The sequence below is a fragment of the Xiphias gladius genome, chromosome 2 (genome assembly GCF_016859285.1).
Source record: "Xiphias gladius isolate SHS-SW01 ecotype Sanya breed wild chromosome 2, ASM1685928v1, whole genome shotgun sequence".
NCBI lineage: Eukaryota > Metazoa > Chordata > Actinopteri > Istiophoriformes > Xiphiidae > Xiphias > Xiphias gladius.
The window spans coordinates 5,024,841-5,043,495 of NC_053401.1; the positions used below are offsets into that span (position 1 = coordinate 5,024,841).

General features: G+C 43.8%; 1 protein-coding gene across 1 annotated transcript; it reads left to right on the top strand.

The window, feature by feature from the left end:
• The first annotated feature begins 2,760 nt into the window (after positions 1–2,760).
• LOC120796963 (cryptochrome-1-like) lies at positions 2,761–18,595 on the top strand. The gene is made up of 14 exons (XM_040140204.1): positions 2,761–3,854; positions 11,785–11,893; positions 11,989–12,131; positions 12,278–12,462; positions 12,686–12,774; positions 13,234–13,374; positions 14,548–14,859; positions 15,104–15,255; positions 15,857–16,059; positions 16,707–16,799; positions 16,922–17,020; positions 17,222–17,305; positions 17,540–17,641; positions 17,778–18,595. The coding sequence occupies exons 1-13, from the start codon at positions 3,697–3,699 to the stop codon at positions 17,635–17,637; spliced, it is 1,866 nt and encodes a 621-aa protein (XP_039996138.1). The 5' UTR covers positions 2,761–3,696; the 3' UTR covers positions 17,638–17,641; positions 17,778–18,595.
• Positions 18,596–18,655: the final 60 nt, after the last annotated feature.

The window sequence follows — 18,655 nt, forward strand, 5'->3', positions numbered from 1 at the left end:
CCCTATAAATGATTTACGGTTGGAAGCACGTTGCTCTGAGTTTTCTTTTCTTTTTTGAGATCAGTGATGCTTCCAGCGTCCAGCGGTGAGGATGCTGACCCGCAGTCCCGCCTCAAGGTGTAGCTCCACTCCATCATCATGTCGATGAACAACTCCTTCTCCACAAACAACCCCCCCCCCCCCCACACACACACACACACACACACACGCACACACACGAGTTGAGCGAGTTGAATTCCGAGGACGCAGTGAGAGGAGCAGTTGGTGGGATGATGATTCATCCATTCTGCTGTGCTTCCCCTTTATGCGCCCGGGCTGGACCGGCCATCTGTCCACGCTCCCCCGCCATGCCAGAGGGGCCCCCCCGTCTCCCATTTCCTTAGCGTGACACCGCGCCGCCCCTGCCAAAAAAAAAAAAAAAAAAAAACTCCCCGCGCCGGACTTTTTTGGGCGAACGACGTTTTTTGATGGACGTGACTGACGAGGGGGGGGGGGGGGCGTAAAAACAAGTCGCGCCATTATCTTACTCCCACTGTCTGGCCGGCAGATGATGGACAACGACGCTACCACTCTGCGTGATGTATGTTCCGGAGCGAAAGTAGTTCAGTTTATTTTTATATCTGCGCAGAAAGAATAAATAAATGAATAAACGCAAACAAAACACAGGGCCTCCCAATTTTATTTTTTTTTTTGAACCACAAGGGCCGATTGGGGAAGACTTTTTTTGGTGACTGAATATTGAATCACTTAACCGTCAACACCAGGGACATTCTGATAGGTGATGAGGGGGGAAACCTGGGAGAGGAATATGCCCGTTCCTCCGCGAGCCCCCGCAGAGGAAACCAATGGCTCGTTTCATGTTTTTTGATGAAACGATGATAGTGAGTTGCGCATAACGGAATTCTTCACATGCAGAAATAGCTGTTCGGTGCTCCATGCGAGCCGAGCAGGTGCCAACCCCCCCGCCCAGTCTGTGACACGAACCGAGCCGGTCTCCAGCAGTCTTGTCACAGGCTCCCCGCGCAATGCCAGCGCATCTTGGTGACTAACTCAGGTGAGAGGCGGGCAGCTGTCAGCTGCCTCTCTACGTGCGCCGTGGTCCTCCAGAGCTTGTCCTCGCTTTTTTTTTTTTTTTTTAAAGGCCCGGTTGCCTGGTAACAGCAAAAAAAAAAAAAAAAAAAAAAAAGATCATGAGTTTCCCAGCAAGGTGATAGATTGTTTGTGTTTTGCCCGGTAGGACGAACGTATCACGTGATCCTGCCTGCTTAAGTCATCATGTGCAGTCACATTTTTATTCGCTAATTTATTCAGTCGCGGGCTTTCAGATTTGCCTCCGGGCGGTGTGCGTTGCGTGATCGCGTCTACGGTATGGACAGCCTCGTTCAAAGCCTCGACGTGTTTTAATATTTTCGTGCATTGTGATGGGTTTTTCGCTCTCGAGCGGCCGCGGCTTGAGGACGACGTGGAAGCGAGAGCGGGGAGACCAGCATCCTGTGGGAACACCGGACCAGTGGGGTGTCGCGAGAGAAAAAAAAAGAAAAAAAAGTGAAAGTGCGGCATCCGGTAAGAGCTGCTCACAATCACGTGCGACCGCATTACACGGAGTTATCGCCGGGGCACAGAGGGAGGGTGCAAGTGGCGCGATGCTATACTGCCGCTCAGTGGCCAAAAGGCGGCACTGCGCCTGCTGCTGTCCAAAGCGGCATTTCATGCCTTGCATAATTACAAGTCCCTTTATGTAAGAGAATATTGTGACGCATTTCTTTTTTTTTTTTTTTTTTGTGGAAACAAAGGGTCAACAAACATAAAGAAAGTACAAGAGTGTGGTTATATACCACTACTGCTGCTACCTCTGACAATGGTCGCATATAGACAGTCGCACATGCGTGCATACTTACCTGCACATGAACAGATAATGCAAGTGAGGCGAGGTGAGGCAGGGAATATTACTCTCGTGACACCGTGGCTCTAACGGTAGGACAAGGCAAGTTTATTTGTGTAGCACCTCTCAACAAAGTATTCAAAGCTGCCCGTGCTGCTGCTGCTGCAAAACTATTTTTAAAAAAATAGGAGTTTTTAACCAGGGCGACGCCTGCCTGCAAGTGGGGCAAATGTGACTACTGAGAGGAAACATACCAAGTCTCTGAGCTACTGTAGTACTATAGTACTACACACACACACACACACGCGCAAACACACTCACAAACACATGCATACGCCCACGCGAGGTGGCGCGTCAGCGCGGTCATGCCGGACTTCATGTGCTTATCCGGGTTCTTTTTGGGGTAAACAACCCGATGGGCTCTACAGACTCCGCACTCGTAGTTTTTTGTTTGTATGTTTAAAGGTTTGCAATCTTTTTTTCCGCCCTCATCAATGTGTCATCAAAGTCTATGTGCACATCTTTTTCACCATTTTTTTTTTTTATCTATAACTTTTGCTTATACTTTGTAGTAAACCCAAAGAATAAATACATATCACAGTGGAGTTCTTCATATTTCCTTGGGTACTTCTGGCAGAACTTCGTAGCCCGGCCCCCGCTAACACGTGAGGGCGGTTCGGTTTCCACCGTCGAGGGGGCCGGGGCTCGGGAGCATTACCGCACGCACTGCGCCTGTGCCCCGTCGGCCGCCTCCGCTGCGAGCAGGGCAGCGAAAGCACGCTGCAGAAACGTGACCACGCCGGGAAGCGCACGCGGCGGCATCGGACCAATCGCGGCGGCCCCCGGAGCTGCGCGCGTCTCTCCGAGGGGGCGGAGCCACGAGGGGGCTGTAGGTGCGGCGACGCGGTAGAGCGGCTATTCGTGGACGTCGGGGCGAAGTGTCTCATTTAGCCACTCCAAAACATCCGCTCGGCGGCGAGGGAGACGGGTCACAGGGAAAACCGACAAAAAGGCGTATTACAGCTAAGTATTTGTCCGGGCTTACGTTAGCGCGACGAATTTGACAATATCGCAGCAAGAAATTGCATTTACATAACCAGCTTTCCTAGTACTGGCGGCGGGGCAGCAGCCGGTCTTGCCACGGTGTCTTGCGGTCGTTTAGCTCGCACCCACTGCCTCGAATTACGGGGCCAGTCAATTACAACGTTTTTGCGGTCGTGCTTAATTAACGTCTCCAGCTTTCGGGCCTTCCAGAGCGTTTTAGCACATGAATATTCGCACATCGTCTTTTCGCCGTTCAGAACAACAAGTTATACAACAAGCCAGGCTGCCGCCGCTGCTCCTCCTCGGCGAGACGGGTCCTAAAGCCCGCCGGGTCGCCCGTCACATTGCCGGAGAGCGCGCTCGGCCTTGTGCCCAAATGGTTCAGCAGCCGTCGGTTTATAAATTCTTCGACATTATGGAAAAGGTTCTGTTAGAGCAAGGCTAATTTAAAAAAAACAAAAAAGGAAAAAAAAAAAAAACAGGCGGACAGCATTACTGAAAACAAAGGGGCTGTATGCTAGAATAGCATACACGGAGTTTTCTTCGTACACTTGGATTCCCGGTGGCCTTGTTTTCCCGTGTTTTATTTTTTAAATTTTTTAATTTTTTTTTATTTTTAAATTTTTTTTCCAAAAAATTCTTTTGCGTAACTGTCAGCGAGTCGGGATTAAAAACTGGAGTGAGCGCACACGCAAAAAGAAAAACAGAAAGGAAAAAAGACTCTTGATATCATTCGAAAGGGACAAAAAAAGGACCCGTCCAGTTGAGTAATGGTCATTAATACGATCCACTGGTTCAGGAAGGGCTTGCGGCTCCACGACAACCCGTCGCTCAAGGAATCTCTGCTGGGAGCGGACAGCGTCCGCTGCATCTACATCCTCGACCCCTGGTTCGCGGGATCGTCCAACGTCGGGATCAGCAGGTGGAGGTGAGTCAAGCGATGGGGCCGAGCGCCCCGCCACGTGCTGAACACAGATGCACGGGTGGCACGCTGCGATCCACGCACAATGTGTATGCTTCGGTTTGTTTTTGTGTAGAGAGAGAGAAAAAAATAAATATGTCTTTGGCTCTTCAGTGACAAATGCAAGGTGCATGTAACGTTGCCGTAGCGCTGTGTAGTGTTTGCACTCGGGCTTTGGAGGAGGGGGGGATTTAAAAGTATCTACTATCTGATTTAGAGTTGAAACGATAATTCAACCGACCGAAAAAGTTAACTGGCAGGAGAGAAAAAAAAAAGAGGTCAAACCTTTGATGGTTTCAGCTTCTCAGATGTGAGGACTCGCAGGTTTTCTCTCTCTCTTGCATGATGTTAGCAAATTCAACGTCTTCTGGGTTTTGATCAGTTGGTCAGATAAAACAAGCAATCTGAAAATGTCTGCTTGGGCTGTAGGAACCTGTGATGCACATTTTTCGCCATTTTTTTTAAAACATTTTATAGACCAGTTGATGAATTAAGAAAAATAAGCGATATTGAAACTAAGTGGTGGTTCCAGCTCTAAAAAAACCTCTGCACTCATCAGTCATTTCTTTTTGCACCCGAGAAGCAAGATGCACGCAGTTTTTCCTCAGTGTACTGTTTGTTTTTAGACAGTTCGTAGTTGCTCTTGACCATTTTGACATCCAGGTTAGGGATGCAGAAGTTTCTTTTTGCTGTCTTGCTTTGCTTTGATATCCAATAGTTGATCATTTCCATTGTAGTTTTGTCTAATAGACATTTTTAACCTATTAAATTCAGCGATGATTGCCACCGTGATGCTTCTCGGTGCAGAGGCTGACTTAAAAATTTTGTACCCGTCCCGATTTCAAAACATCCCTGCCGTCAAGCGGTCGCAGTCACTCGAAGACGTGGGCACAGCTTACATCACTGTCATTTACAGAATCCATGTAACAGATAGTCTGGCACGCCGTTGTCAGCCAGGTGCATTCCTGAGATGTTTACTGTCACATGAGGAAGATCTGATGTTTGAGCCTATAACGTCATGCTTTTGAAATTCACAAAAAAGTTAGAAATGAACTTACTTCTTTTGAAAGAAGTCCAGGGATTTCCACATTCGATAAGATATTGAACTGTTTAGCTTTAATTACCTGAATTGTACCTGTCATTTTACACCGATATGCCAGGTCTCATTATGATATTAATATTACATGTCTTGAGGTCTTGACGCCATAATACATTATGCGCAATTAAGACCACCAACGCATGTTGTGCACTCCTTCATTACACCCTTAGTTGTGGCAGTACATAAAGCTCTAATCTTTACCCAGTGATCACCATTAAACAAAACATCAAGAGCAGACAAAACATCAGTTACATCTTCAGATATGTAATTATATCGGGCAGAATAATTAATGGGTGGTGCCACGACACATCATTTATAACATTACTTTTCCTTCTCCTAAAAAGGTGAGTAAGATCTTAAATTTGTTAAACGGTATTTTCGGGTGTTGATCCTCACCTCCCTGCCGGCCTATAATCATTGTCAAAGTGGATCGCGGCCGACGTGCTTAATGGCGGAGTGTGTTATTTGTAAAATGGTTAACGACTGCATGTGACCCTTACAGGGGCAGTTCCCAAAACGCCTTAACGTCACGGGTCCCCGGCTCGTTACAGATCCCCTGCCGGGTCCGTGTTACTTGACTTTGGCAGTGTACACGACCTCCAGGGCGTTAGATCGTTAGAGGTCTGGCAGACGTTTCTTTGGTGAATAGGCGTCGTGTCACTTAATACAAAAATTTTTACATAACTGACATTTACCGGACCCCAGGTTGTCAGCAAGTGTGTGGGAGACCGTCTGAGTGCGAGACGGGAACGGGTCGCCTGAGTCTGGTGATACGAATAAGTATATGAAACTTCACAAGCTCATGTGACAGTGATAAGAGCAAGGACCGTTAAGGTTGGTGGACTGTTTGCCAACCTATAACCCAGTGGCTTTGTCCTCCTCTCTAACCTTCGTCCTTAAACCCATCCAGCTGACAGTCAGTGTTAATCTTCAGTGTTACGTGGAAAGTTTTCTCAGTCCAAACAAAACAAAACAGTTGGGATCCTTTTTTTTTTTTTCTACCCAGCTTGCTCTTTCCCCCAGACATATTATTCAATACGGCTGCTGAATGGACGAGCTCCTGAGGTTTATAGTACAATAGGTGTCTTGCTGGACGGTTTTGTTTCCTCTCCTGCTGTGCACTCTGGTTTGCACTGTGGTCCCATGCTGTCACTGGAAGAGTAGGGCAGCAGCAGCAGCAGCAAAGGCGTGCCTGTTATGGAGCATCCATGTTATGCTTACACCGTTATATAACAGCTGCCGGGATGACGCAGAGCTGACACGTAGATCACTCGGTATGCCCTGATTCATTGCCTTTATTTCGTTTTTATGCACCTATCAGACATGTAAACGAAATTAAAAACTCCTCATCTCTTAAAAAAAGAAAAAAAAAGCTTGGGAATTATAATAAACACTAAAACTAAGTTTAGAGGATTGAAACCTCTCTCTTTTCAGGGTCAGGTGATTATACTGGTAAAATAAAGGTGAAATAAAAAAATATGGTGTTTTCTCATTGCACTACTACTCCCTGCTGTTTTGTTTTTGTTTTAAAGATTTTTTTTCTCCATGTAGTCAATTTATTGTTACAAATGAAGAGTTCATTTTAATGAGATTTTTTTTTTTTTTTTTTTTGGCACGAGCATCTAAATTTGTGACGCACTAGCATATGGTTAAGTACTAAGAACTTGACATTTTCAACTTTACCTGAATCAAAGCAGAGTGATACTTTGCCACCGTTGGGTACCTAACAACAGTGATTTTTTTTCTATCTTCTGTAATTAGCGCTTGCTCCCGCACAGGTTCTTCTCATTTGAGTTGCTCGTGAAGAAGTGAGAAGTTCTGTTTGAGATCTAGGGCGTGATCCTCAGTCAGTGAGTCAGGTCAATTCCAGATGATATAGCCCCCCCCAACCCCCGACGTCTCCACGCGTGGCGCAAGTAGGTCAGTGTGTTAGCGGTAAACATTCCATCCTCCTCGTCTTTTTGACCTACTTCTGCTCTCCTTGCTGCAAGAGAGAGACTCCAACTACCTCTGATTACTGTGAGCACTAACCCCAGCGAAGCTGCTCCCATCTGATATCCATTACAACAGCCTATACTTGAACCTGCCGAGGCTAGTTGTGCCGGGTGGGCCGTGATCATGAAAGACCTTTTTAGTACATGTAAAAGAAGTTCACAATGATGTAATTAGTGTGCAGTTGCTCCATAATTGAGTGTTTTATAACAAGTTGGAGGGAAGTAGGAGTGAAAATCTCACAGGACGGCATGGAGAAATAATGGAAAACAGACAGATGATTTTTTTTTTTTTTGGATTGCAGTAAACTTAGTAGACTTTGTGCGTTGTCCAAACGCTCCAGACGAACATAGATTAAGCCCATTGCTTTTCTATTGGAGTCAGACGGTCAGAGTCTTGCTTTTTTCCAGTGTCACAGAGACCTTGGCGCAGCTAGCACGGTGACCCCAAACTCAGTCCCTGGACTGGCAGGATAAATCCTGGCCGAGATGTGAGAGCACTGCTCCGCGGCCATCGCATAAGACTCTGGTTGTGACCACTTCAAGATGTGAATTTTTGCAGTGTAACTGTGTAAAAGTGGAGCAGGGCAAAAAAAACCAAACAAATGTCAAGCTAACCACTTCCCATGTGTTTAAATAGGAAATCGCCAATGGAAACTTTTTTTTTTTTTTTTTTTTTTTTTTTTTCCCCCCCCTGCACCTCCATTGTGCAAGCCCACATGCAACATTGTCATTTATCAAACATGGAACTGTATCATGATGACGCACTGCATGTTAGTAAAGTTACTTTCACGTACGTCAAACATTTTGGCCGACGTACTCTCTGACCGTGGAACGTAGTTCATTGCATTAAACGTCAATTGGATTTTCAAATTTTTCCTACATTTGCCATCTTGTGCGATGTATCAATATGGGAAAGATGTTCTTGTCGATATTGTGATATTGCAGTTGGTGCCTGGCCAATGAATCCCTTGGGGAAATATTAGCTCAATACAGACATAATAATACTGTATCAGCAGAAATGTTGGCCAGTAATTTATGAGAAATTGCAGCACAGAAATGCCAAAGATTTATTTAAGGCGGTTTAGAAATGGTCGTGCCATTACATACCTTGTCCACTAGAAAACACAAATTTATTTTTCGGATGTAAAATGAACCACAGAGAATGTTTCTTTACATTTAATTACTTAATAAGGATTCTTATAAAAAATGTTTGTTGATTTCATATGTTTATGTAAAAACCTGACTGAGTATCTGATGATAAATCATCATCAGATTTCTAAAACCCTTAAATATTGATGGAAGAATTGGCCTAAAAAGCTGAGTATCAGCTGGGCAATAATTACAACCATACCAGCCAGCCCTGGTTGTAGCAGATAGCAGTTATGTCCCACTGGACTTCATTCACTTCTGTGTTAAATCTCGTGTTCTCGTAAGGTTTAGCTAGGTATTTTGGCAAATCTTCTTTTGGTACACGGCACACCAGCAAGCTAGGTTGGACGAAATTAGCTTGCTGTGTGCTGTTTATCAGCGCCATGGCAGATGACTGCAGAGGGCTGATGATAGCATGATTTAGTTTCACCCTCCACTTCCATTTGGAGCATGAAAATAGCTTAAAACCTCGCTCCAATTTGGTGTACGGTGCTGTTTTCTGCTCCCAATGTCATGCTCTACCTGGTCTCTGATCTTACTGTATCATTTAGTAGAATCCAGAGTAAATGGACGCCCTCAAGGAGGTTCATTTCACTTTGTAGTAGTGCTGGTTTTAGGTCCTAAATGCTGCAAAAGATAATGTGAGGAGTGAAAGCTGTAGGCAACTAGGAGTTACTTTTATATGTAGACGTTCTCTTTACTCTGTCGTCTGCAAAATGAACAATATCCCCAGACCGTGAATGATAAATCTTCATTCTCCACAGCTACCAAAACGTGCGTAAAAGCGAGCACCGTTTAGACTTTGACTCGCACTGGCCCTTTCATAGTACATGATGGTTGGGTGACGGGTTTAACGCTTGACCAGCAACCATCCAGCTCTCTTACAAACTGTCACGGAATCCATTAAAATTCACGCGTGACTGCAAAACCATGGCCTGTGCTCTGCATAGGACATCGGCTTCACAAAAAGGCCATGTCATTAGACAACCGAAATGTGGTAATAAACAGGAGAGTGAGAGTCGGGTAGTGGAGAGTTTGACAATACATAGGAGTTTTCACTGTGCACTCTCCACACCCACATGGCTTTCATATCAATAAAAGACATGATTAGGTCTGGATGGTACAGGGAGCTTCGGCCTACGAACTTTTGGTACCTATAGCAACAGCCCAGGAAGCCCAACATTACTGCCGCTCTGTCTGCACGCATGTGTGGACCTGTGGGCGTGTGTGCTGAGATGTTGGGGGGTTTTTTTGTTTTTTTTTGGTGAAATTTGCTCCTGTTGAGTCACTATGTGTTGATATCCAGTGTTCACTGACGTCACATTCAGTAGTGAATAAACTGTAGTGGATTCAGATTGGTTGACTCATCCACCGTCTGCATGATTCAGCCTCAGGGATGAATTCAAGGCTTTTCTTTCTGGAATGAATAATGTATCACTGTCAGTTCTATCAGAGGGGGGCACTGACCAGAGCAGAAGTCCAGCATGTCGCTTGAAAGTTTACCCCTTAGCTGGTAATGAACACAGTTTAAGACAAAAGAAATACTGTATGCTTTTCAATTGCCTCGGCACAGTAACCCGATCACACTTGTTTATTCATGCAAAGTGGAGCTTAAATTGGGCTATTTCAGGGAGGAATTACGCTGTCGGAATTACGAAGAAGATAATTGATGCCCTGAAGGGAAATCATTTTACTTCACTTTACCACCGGTTTCAGGCCCTGAACTCAGCAGAAAATCATGTGAGGGGTCTGCGTCAAAGGCAGTTAGTTGTTGTCAGGGATAATTGTCATATGAAGGGAGCAAAACTCATGTCCAAAGGTGTTATGCGGAAATTTACATGGCGGGACATCATCACCTGTTGTGAATTCACGTATTTTAATCGAACACGAGTTTAATTTTTCATGAGAGATGTAAGAAAACAGATACGGTAACAGGTTGTTGAAACAAAGGTGGATGTGAAAGCTCAAACAGGCATTTCTGTTTCTAATTAGAGGCAGAGGTAGAATAATACACAAATCTACATATAGAAGTGATTGGTATGTGTAGAATAATGTACCCAGAGACAAAGCCATCTCCTCGGTTCAGAGTTAAGTAGGGTGGCATCTAACGATTATTTCCATTATCAAATTATCTGCTGATTATTTCCTTAATGAAGTGACTAATTGTTAGGGGAGGGGGGGGTGTGAAAAATGTCCACCACAGTTTTCCGGAGCTCAAGTTGACATCTTAAGGTGGGGTTTTTTTTTTTTTTTGTTTACCCAGCAATCCAAAAACCAAAGCCGTTCAGTTTACAGTCACAGAAGACTAAGAAAACCAGTAAATATGCACATTTTGGAAGGCTGGGACCAGGGAATTCGGGGGACTTTTTGCTTGAAAAATGACTGAAATAAATAATGCATCATCAAATCCATTGTTGTGCTACAGGGTTCTCTGACGTGTCAGCGGTTTCTCTATTGTTATTTATTTATTTTTTATTTTTATTTTTTAATCTAATTGTCCAGAATGTCTAGTTCCCCCCTTTGTTCTGCCTGTGGCATTGTTATCTAACCAAGTGTGGCACGTTTACCAGCAATGGGCTCCTTCACCATGATCAAGGTGGGCTTTTGTCCTGCCGCCTCCCCCTGTCTTACTGACATTATCTCGGTCAGATGTTTATGATGACTCACACAACTGCTCTGATCGCGGAGCCTTTGGCTTTGCTGGTTGACACAGTTTCATCACCGACAGAGCGTTTTATTAAAACACTGAACTGCTCTTTTTGCCTCACAGAGAGTTGTCATGTTACACTGATGTAGACAAGGCTTGTAGATTTAGTAAAACACGGATCAGATGGGTGGAACCGACGGGTTGACTGTTGTTACTTGTTACTCATAAAATGATATCTCTGTTTTCTAATCACTTGTGAAAGAGTGAATGAAAGGAGATTATAGCAACATGTCACGTCAGTCATTTTGAAATACAAAGCAATACTGCATCTGATGCTGTGAATGAAAAAGATAAAAATCATTTTAATATCTGTATTATTTGGAGGCACGTTTACCTGCGTCCTTTTTTTTTCATGACTTTGCTCTGGTGAGGGCGAGAGGAAGAACTGGCCTTGTCGAGCAGGAATTAAATTTGGGGAATAAATCTACATATTTGCCACTTTTAGCAGCCGTATGCAGGAACCAGCGCTTTTGTCTGTGTCTGCTTCAGTCACATCCAGTGACTCAAAAAAAACTGAATTTGATGAATCGGGCCACTGAATACAAATCCTCAAACTTTGGAAGATGCCCTTTGTGTCAGCATCGTGATGTGAACACAGTAACTCTATTTTAGAGTGGCTGGTCTTGATTAGATTTTGCTGCACCTTGCTGCATAAATTTTGCATTTTCAAAGAAACTACTAATTGAAACTACTGCTTTAGTTTACTGCATTTATCGTGTTGTCTTGTCAAACCCAGTACAAGCTCAAATAATCATACCTCCTTCGTATTCAAACAGAATAGGAGGTTTCCTTCTCCACCGTTTAACCTTCAAACTTTAATTGCAACTAACATGATGTCCTTTTTTCCACCTTAAACATCCTAAGAGCTAATGTCACACTAACATATTTTTGAATATATTACTGTTAATGTCCATGTTTTAACCAGTCTTTATTCCTGTCATCCTCCAGGTTCTTACTGCAGAGTCTTGAGGACTTGGATTCCAGCCTCCGTAAGCTCAACTCTCGTCTGTTTGTAATACGAGGCCAACCCACCGATGTCTTTCCCAGACTTTTCAAGGTAAAATGTTCATCTGAGTGCTTTTAAACAGTGTTCAAACCCCTAAATATTCTATTCTGTTGCTTACTGTATTTGTTTTATTCCCTGGTTTCCAGGAATGGAAGATTACTCGCCTGTCTTATGAGTATGACTCTGAGCCCTTTGGGAAAGAGCGAGATGCAGCTATCAAGAAGCTGGCCTCTGAGGCCGGAGTGGAGGTGACAGTTCGCACCTCCCACACACTCTATGACCTGGACAAGTAAGTTAATATTGCAACAACAACTGCGTTTAATCCGTCTGTAGAGCCAACAATGACATATTTTGTTTTTTGACATGGAAACTGAACTATATCTATGCGTCTTATGAGGTCCTTGACTCTTTCTTGTTCTCATTTCCTCCCTGCAGGATCATAGAGTTGAATGGGGGTCAGTCCCCTCTTACCTACAAGCGGTTCCAGACCCTCATCAGTCGTATGGATGCAGTGGAAGTGCCTGCAGAGTCCATCACGGCCGACATCATGGGAAAATGCACAACGCCACTGTCCGAAGACCACGATGACAAGTTTGGGGTCCCCTCCCTGGAGGAGCTTGGTGAGTGAAGCCAGAGATTGTGGGTAACGCAGAGTTTTTTTGTTTTTGTTTTTGTTTTTGTCCAACCCCGGAGCAGTTTAGGGCTCACAGCAGTTGTCCTGGAATGGTAAATGTAGAACTGCTGCTGAAGCTAAAACGTAGGAAAATGATCATACATAACACAAGAAGAAACTCAAAAGTGTAGGCTGAATTTTAATGCGTTCTTTTAATGTTTTCCCTGCAGGTTTTGATACTGAGGGTCTGTCGTCAGCTGTGTGGCCCGGGGGAGAGACTGAAGCCCTCACACGACTTGAGAGGCATTTGGAGAGGAAGGTGAGTCAAAATCAGAGGAGCCAGCTGGAGAATTTTTAAAAACGCCTTAGCAAAACATTAACCTGCTGTTCACTAATTACAAAGAAATACAATTTACACTTGTTAGTATTTTTTGAACAGAATTTCAAAACCTCTGTTTTTCACTAGTGCATTCTTTTTTCAAAATTTTTACAAATAGTGCTTCCGCTAATGTGTCTTGAAAAACAGCTGATTTGCAGCAGGTTCCTAGCTCAATGCTTCTCTTCCCCTGAGTTGATTTGAAGTCTGTTAGTTTGTTGAAAACCATGAAAAGCACTTGGATTTTACAGTTACGTAAGACGATGTTTCACATACAAGTGTCGGTCTCTGGTTGCTCCTCTCCCAGCGTCTCAACCTTGATAGAAACCTTTTCAAATGTTCACATAACACCGTGATATCATGCATTTTTCATGTCTGATAACGTGATCGTGTCACCATCAGGCGTGGGTTGCCAACTTCGAGCGTCCAAGAATGAACGCCAACTCGCTGCTTGCCAGCCCGACAGGCCTCAGCCCGTACCTCCGCTTTGGCTGCCTCTCCTGTCGCCTCTTCTACTTCAAACTCACCGATCTCTATAGGAAGGTACGTCCTCACGCGTCTCTGGACATAGAAAGAGCGGTTCTAGCACGATCTAACAATCACCCCTGTTGCCATATTGGTCCAAATACGAGATTCTTTTTATCTGAAAATTGTATTTGATAAAGTGGAAGTCACATTGTATTTGATGACTAGACAATTATAATCTCATAACGGACGTTCTTTTTGAATATATTAAGCACTGGCTCCTACGGAGTAAGACTGCGACATTAAGACACTGCATTATGGGTTGTTTGTAGCCTCAATGTTGCTCAAATCTGTTCATACTGTGCCCCAAAAGTGTCATTTAGTCAAGTTTAGCTTAGAAGAGTTTTCTGATGGTTTGTGGGACATGTTCTGGAGGAAAACAGTTTCTGAGTGAAACCAGGTCGAACGCACCTCCGGATATCTGCCGTCAAGCAGCCATGATTAGTATACTGCCCCTTTCTACACACTTCCATTTGAGTGAGAGTAACTGCTCCTAGAGTATATGTCGGGGGGGATTGACTGTTCTTGTTGTTTATACCACCGTCTAAGGGCTCACAATTTATTCTGTAATGAGGTAAAATGTCCACAGCAGTGTTCATTTATGGACCCACTCCCTCCTGCATTTGATGTGTTGTTTATTTTAGAGGCCAAAGCAAATGTTCACAGTCGAGAAATACAGTAGAACATATTATTGAGGAAATATCTGCCAGACTGTTTTCCTTTATCACTTATAAGACTATTTAGCAGCTAGAAGCGAACAGTTCCAGCCACCACTGAATCTCAGATGAGAAATAAGCAGTTCTGTCTAAGAAAAGAACAAGGTTGGCTTTTTCTCAATTTCCCAGAAGATACAGATCCAGAAGTTATGTAACTGAATTAGCTTTTCATTGTAGAGAGGAACTGGCCCTGCCTACTGGTGATAACTATATGTATGAGATGTACATTTTTAGTGGGATTCTGTCTCTCATTTGGTATTAAAAGTTGCACATGTATGTCAACGGAAACTACAAAACCCATGTTTTCAGTTACTTTCACTAACTTCTACCTAAAGAAGAAAACAACATCTTGCAGATGTGTATGGTTGAATTTGAATACATGAATAAAAATAATTTTGATGTGGATCTCCCAATGGTTTATGAAGATGAGGAACAATGGTTTCATGCTGCTTTTCCACTTCTCCAACCCCACAAGGTGAAGAAGAACAGCTCCCCTCCTCTCTCGCTCTACGGTCAGCTGCTTTGGCGCGAGTTCTTCTACACGGCAGCCACCAACAACCCATGCTTCGACAAGATGGAGAGCAACCCCATCTGTGTTCAGATCCCCTGGGACCGCAACCCCGAGGCACTGGCCAAGTGGGCAGAAGGCCGGACCGGCTTCCCCTGGATCGACGCCATCATGACCCAACTGAGGCAGGAGGGGTGGATCCACCACCTGGCGAGGCACGCCGTGGCCTGTTTCCTGACCAGAGGAGACCTGTGGATCAGCTGGGAGGAGGGCATGAAGGTAGACCGTGTTGATTTAACAGGATCAGATGACAATGAGAGGGATATTTATATAATTAATTATATTTCATGTAAATTCAGATAGTTTCCTTGTTGTAGTTGTTAATTAACCCTAACTCTAAAATACAACTGATTAGGCAAAGCCCCCTCTTGTCCCCTCGTGGAACTGGGTGCGATTCAACCGTGTTTCTAAAATCATTTAACCTTTTAATCCGTTAACATGGGGCTTGCTTGTGTGCGTCAAGGTGTTTGAGGAGCTCCTGCTGGATGCAGACTGGAGTGTGAATGCAGGCAGCTGGATGTGGCTCTCCTGCAGCTCCTTCTTCCAGCAGTTCTTCCACTGCTACTGCCCCGTGGGTTTTGGCCGACGCACAGACCCCAACGGAGATTACATACGGTGAGCTCATCTGATCTGCTTATGTCCTGTATGTGGTCCCTGTTAGGACCGCAGTGCACGTGGGAACCTTTTTTAATCGTATGATATGCCGTGATGCTTAAAGTTTGACTCAGTTGACAGGAGTTATTGATCTTTAATCTGACATAATTTGATCTTGGTTATGTAAAAAGTGTTACAAGTACTGTCCATTTCATCCAGGTTAGATTTTTTTGTGATTGGAAAACTCTCAAAATTTTTTTTAGAGCATTCCAGGATAAAAAATGTTCCGTCCTCTCAGACTAATTAAATTATTTTTGCTGTATTGGCAGCTTTTTACGGCAGGATGACCTGACTCACTGTTCAGTGCCAGTAAAAACTCATAATGTTTTTGACCTTCGAATGAAGAACTAACTAATAATAATAATTAGTTTGTTCTAAATACATTTTTTGGTTGTGTTTTTAATATGTCTGTAGTCAGGGAGGTGGACGACACTGACACACAGATAAACCAGTGCTGGCTAAAGCCACCACAGTGGATGTGAACCTGAAATCCTTAAGCTTGTTCTAGGAATAAATTGCAACAGCCCACATTCTCACTAAATCTCTTCATCTCTCCACTCAGGCGCTACCTGCCCATTCTGAGAGGGTATCCAGCCAAGTATATTTACGATCCCTGGAACGCTCCAGAGGCCGTGCAGAAGGCGGCTAGATGTATTATTGGGTTGCATTACCCAAAGCCCATGGTGCACCATGCAGAAGCCAGCCGTCTCAACATCGAGCGAATGAAACAGATCTACCAGCAGCTCTCCTGTTACAGGGGCCTCGGTAAGGACACAATACTAGATACTGGACTCATTTCTCACAAGCGTGTTTAATATGAAGCAGGGACAACAGATAAATAGGATCACCTACATTTCATTGCTTCCCCTTGAAGTCATACAGGCGGTGCAGTACTGTAGGTAGTATGCTGTACATTTTTGAAGGTATAGCATTTTTAAAATTGCTTTGGACACAGTTAGATCCAGCACTGTTTTATTTCATTTCATATTTTCATCGAAAAATACGAAAAAATATAGTTATTGTGGTGTGCAAAAGTTTGGGTAATGGTGCGTTCCATTTCTACTGGGAAGTCGGAACTTCCGAGTTCCCAGTCGGAAATTTCAACTGGAGCGCCCCTTTAAGTCAGATTTCCAACTCAAAAAGCCGGGAGAACCTCACTAACGCTGAGCTCGTAGTCCAAGATGAGGTCAGGACTCTGTGAGCTCGTCGAAGTTTGAGGACTTTGTGCAGTAGTCTAGCTCATGTGGAACTAAAATGTCGGATATACTTTGGAGCCTCTAACGTCATAGATAAAATCTCAGAATTGTTTGAAATCTAACAGGCATTTTAAACTTGCAGTCATTTAGTTGATGTGATCTTGTCTGTTTTAAAGTTATTTCGTATAACCTGTTGACTGTTTTTTGTGTCCGCAGGCCTTTTGGCTACAGTTCCCTCCAACCCCAATGGCAACGGTAACTGTGAGGGATTCCATGTTGAGGCAACACATGATGCCGCAGCTGCATCTGGTAAGTCCCAGAACGCCTCCACCTCTCTCCCTCCAAACAATTGGATTTCTCATAACTTGCTCTGTAGCTACCTGCGCCCAAGTTTTGTTTACGGAGAAGAGCTATTTGTTTTGTTTTTCCAGGCTATCGGATGCCGGTTCACTCCCAGGGAGACTGGCAAAGTGGTGTCATGATGTACCTGCAGGGGGATGCGCAAACCAGCGTTGGCACACATCAGCAGGGTGAGGACTAGCAGCTACCACACATTTAACTGATCCGTATCATCTTACTCAATACGTTACGCACTGGCCCCAACGCCCTTATCGTCACTTGTCTCCCCTTACACCACATTTGTCCTCCTCTTTTTCACCTTCATGTTGCTTCATAAAATATTGTTGAGCTCCAGTTAACGTCTCTGCTAATCCCTGAATCTTGCTCATTAGTTCCAGGTTATGCAGGCACCAGTTCCAGTATGATGTGTTACACTCAAGGCACCCAGCAGATTCCTGCCCCCGTTATTCACAAAGGTGAGTGCCGATATGCTTTCAGATTGAAAGGAAGGCCAAGACCGTACAATTAAATCCGATGATTCTACTGATGAATTCTTCTTATTTAATTGAAACTTTATCTTTGTTTGGATGAAAACATTCAGGCTCATGGCCTTCCAAAGCACCAGCCTGTATAACATACCTTTCACTTGCTACTCAGCCACAGATGGTAAAACTGAATTGGCTTTCTAAACTGTGCCGTTATATTTTCAGGGCCTGAACACCACTCCACCACTCAGAGCAGTGGCAAGCGGCATAGCGAAGACTCTGGAAATGGCAAAAGCTCTAAAGTCCAGAGACAAAGTCACTAGAAAGGTTAGTTGGAAACATGACACAACAACAATGCAGCGCTACGTCACAGAGGAACATAATACTGTATGTCAGGAAAACTTGTTAGTTAAGATTATGATTTTCATTGTCTGTTTCCCTTTTTTTTTTCTTCTCCGTACAGGAGTACCTGCAGACTTGTTGACAAACGGCCCGTGTATACAGCCAACACAAAGTGGAAGCTAAGACTTAAAAGCACTACAATGTTTGCATGATCCCACCTTCAGCAGGAGAATACAAACCTGCCGTTAAACACATTCACAAGTAAAGGTTTCTCAAGCAATCGGACTGTATAGTATCATGTGGACTTCACGGCCTGGTGAGAGGCTGTTACACTGTGCTTATCTTTGGGTTAATATTGCTGGGACTAAAGTCCTTGTGTATATAATGAATTTGCTAATTTCAGCTCACATACAACTTGTACATATTTGGATATTGTATGTGTGTTTTCTCTCTTTGTGTAGCCATAGACCCATTGATATATTTTTGATATGAGAAATCGTTGTGAATGGATCTTTCTTTTTGAAAATTTTCAATAAAAACTAAAGCATTTTTAGACCATCCATTCTAAAAAATTGTGAGAAGTCTCTGCTAATACAGCCGCCTGTCCTTGTTTATTCTATTTCCCCAATTTTCACCTCTTTGAGCCATCCGATGTATCTGTCAAAAAAAGTGTTATAATTTCCTTTCTCTATCTCAGTACTGGTTAGCTCGTTTTATTCCTTACCACTGTAGCGGTGGTTTCAGTTTTGACGTTGACTATCAACTTACTGCCCTTGTCAATGGTTTTTTTAGAAAACGTGACAGGAATAAAGAGGCTTCATATCATGGTGACCCACCTGTGTAATTCCCAATAAATGTACCACTGGAGAGAACTGCTTCGTTTGCTTCTTGCTTCTTCTCAATGTGCTTGTTTAATTAAAACTGGGCTTAATATACAAATGGTTTCAGTCTATTCTTTGGGGCTCAAGTATTGAAAACAGTCAAACTGTAATGTGTTTA

Coding starts and splice junctions, on each gene's coding strand:
- LOC120796963 (XM_040140204.1), top strand. CDS start 3,697: ATGGTCATTAATACGATCCACTGGTTCAGGAAGGGCTTGCGGCTCCAC. Junction 12,463..12,685: donor CCCCTCCCTGGAGGAGCTTG/GTGAGTGAAGCC, acceptor TTTTCCCTGCAG/GTTTTGATACTGAGGGTCTG. Junction 17,306..17,539: donor TGCCCCCGTTATTCACAAAG/GTGAGTGCCGAT, acceptor TTATATTTTCAG/GGCCTGAACACCACTCCACC.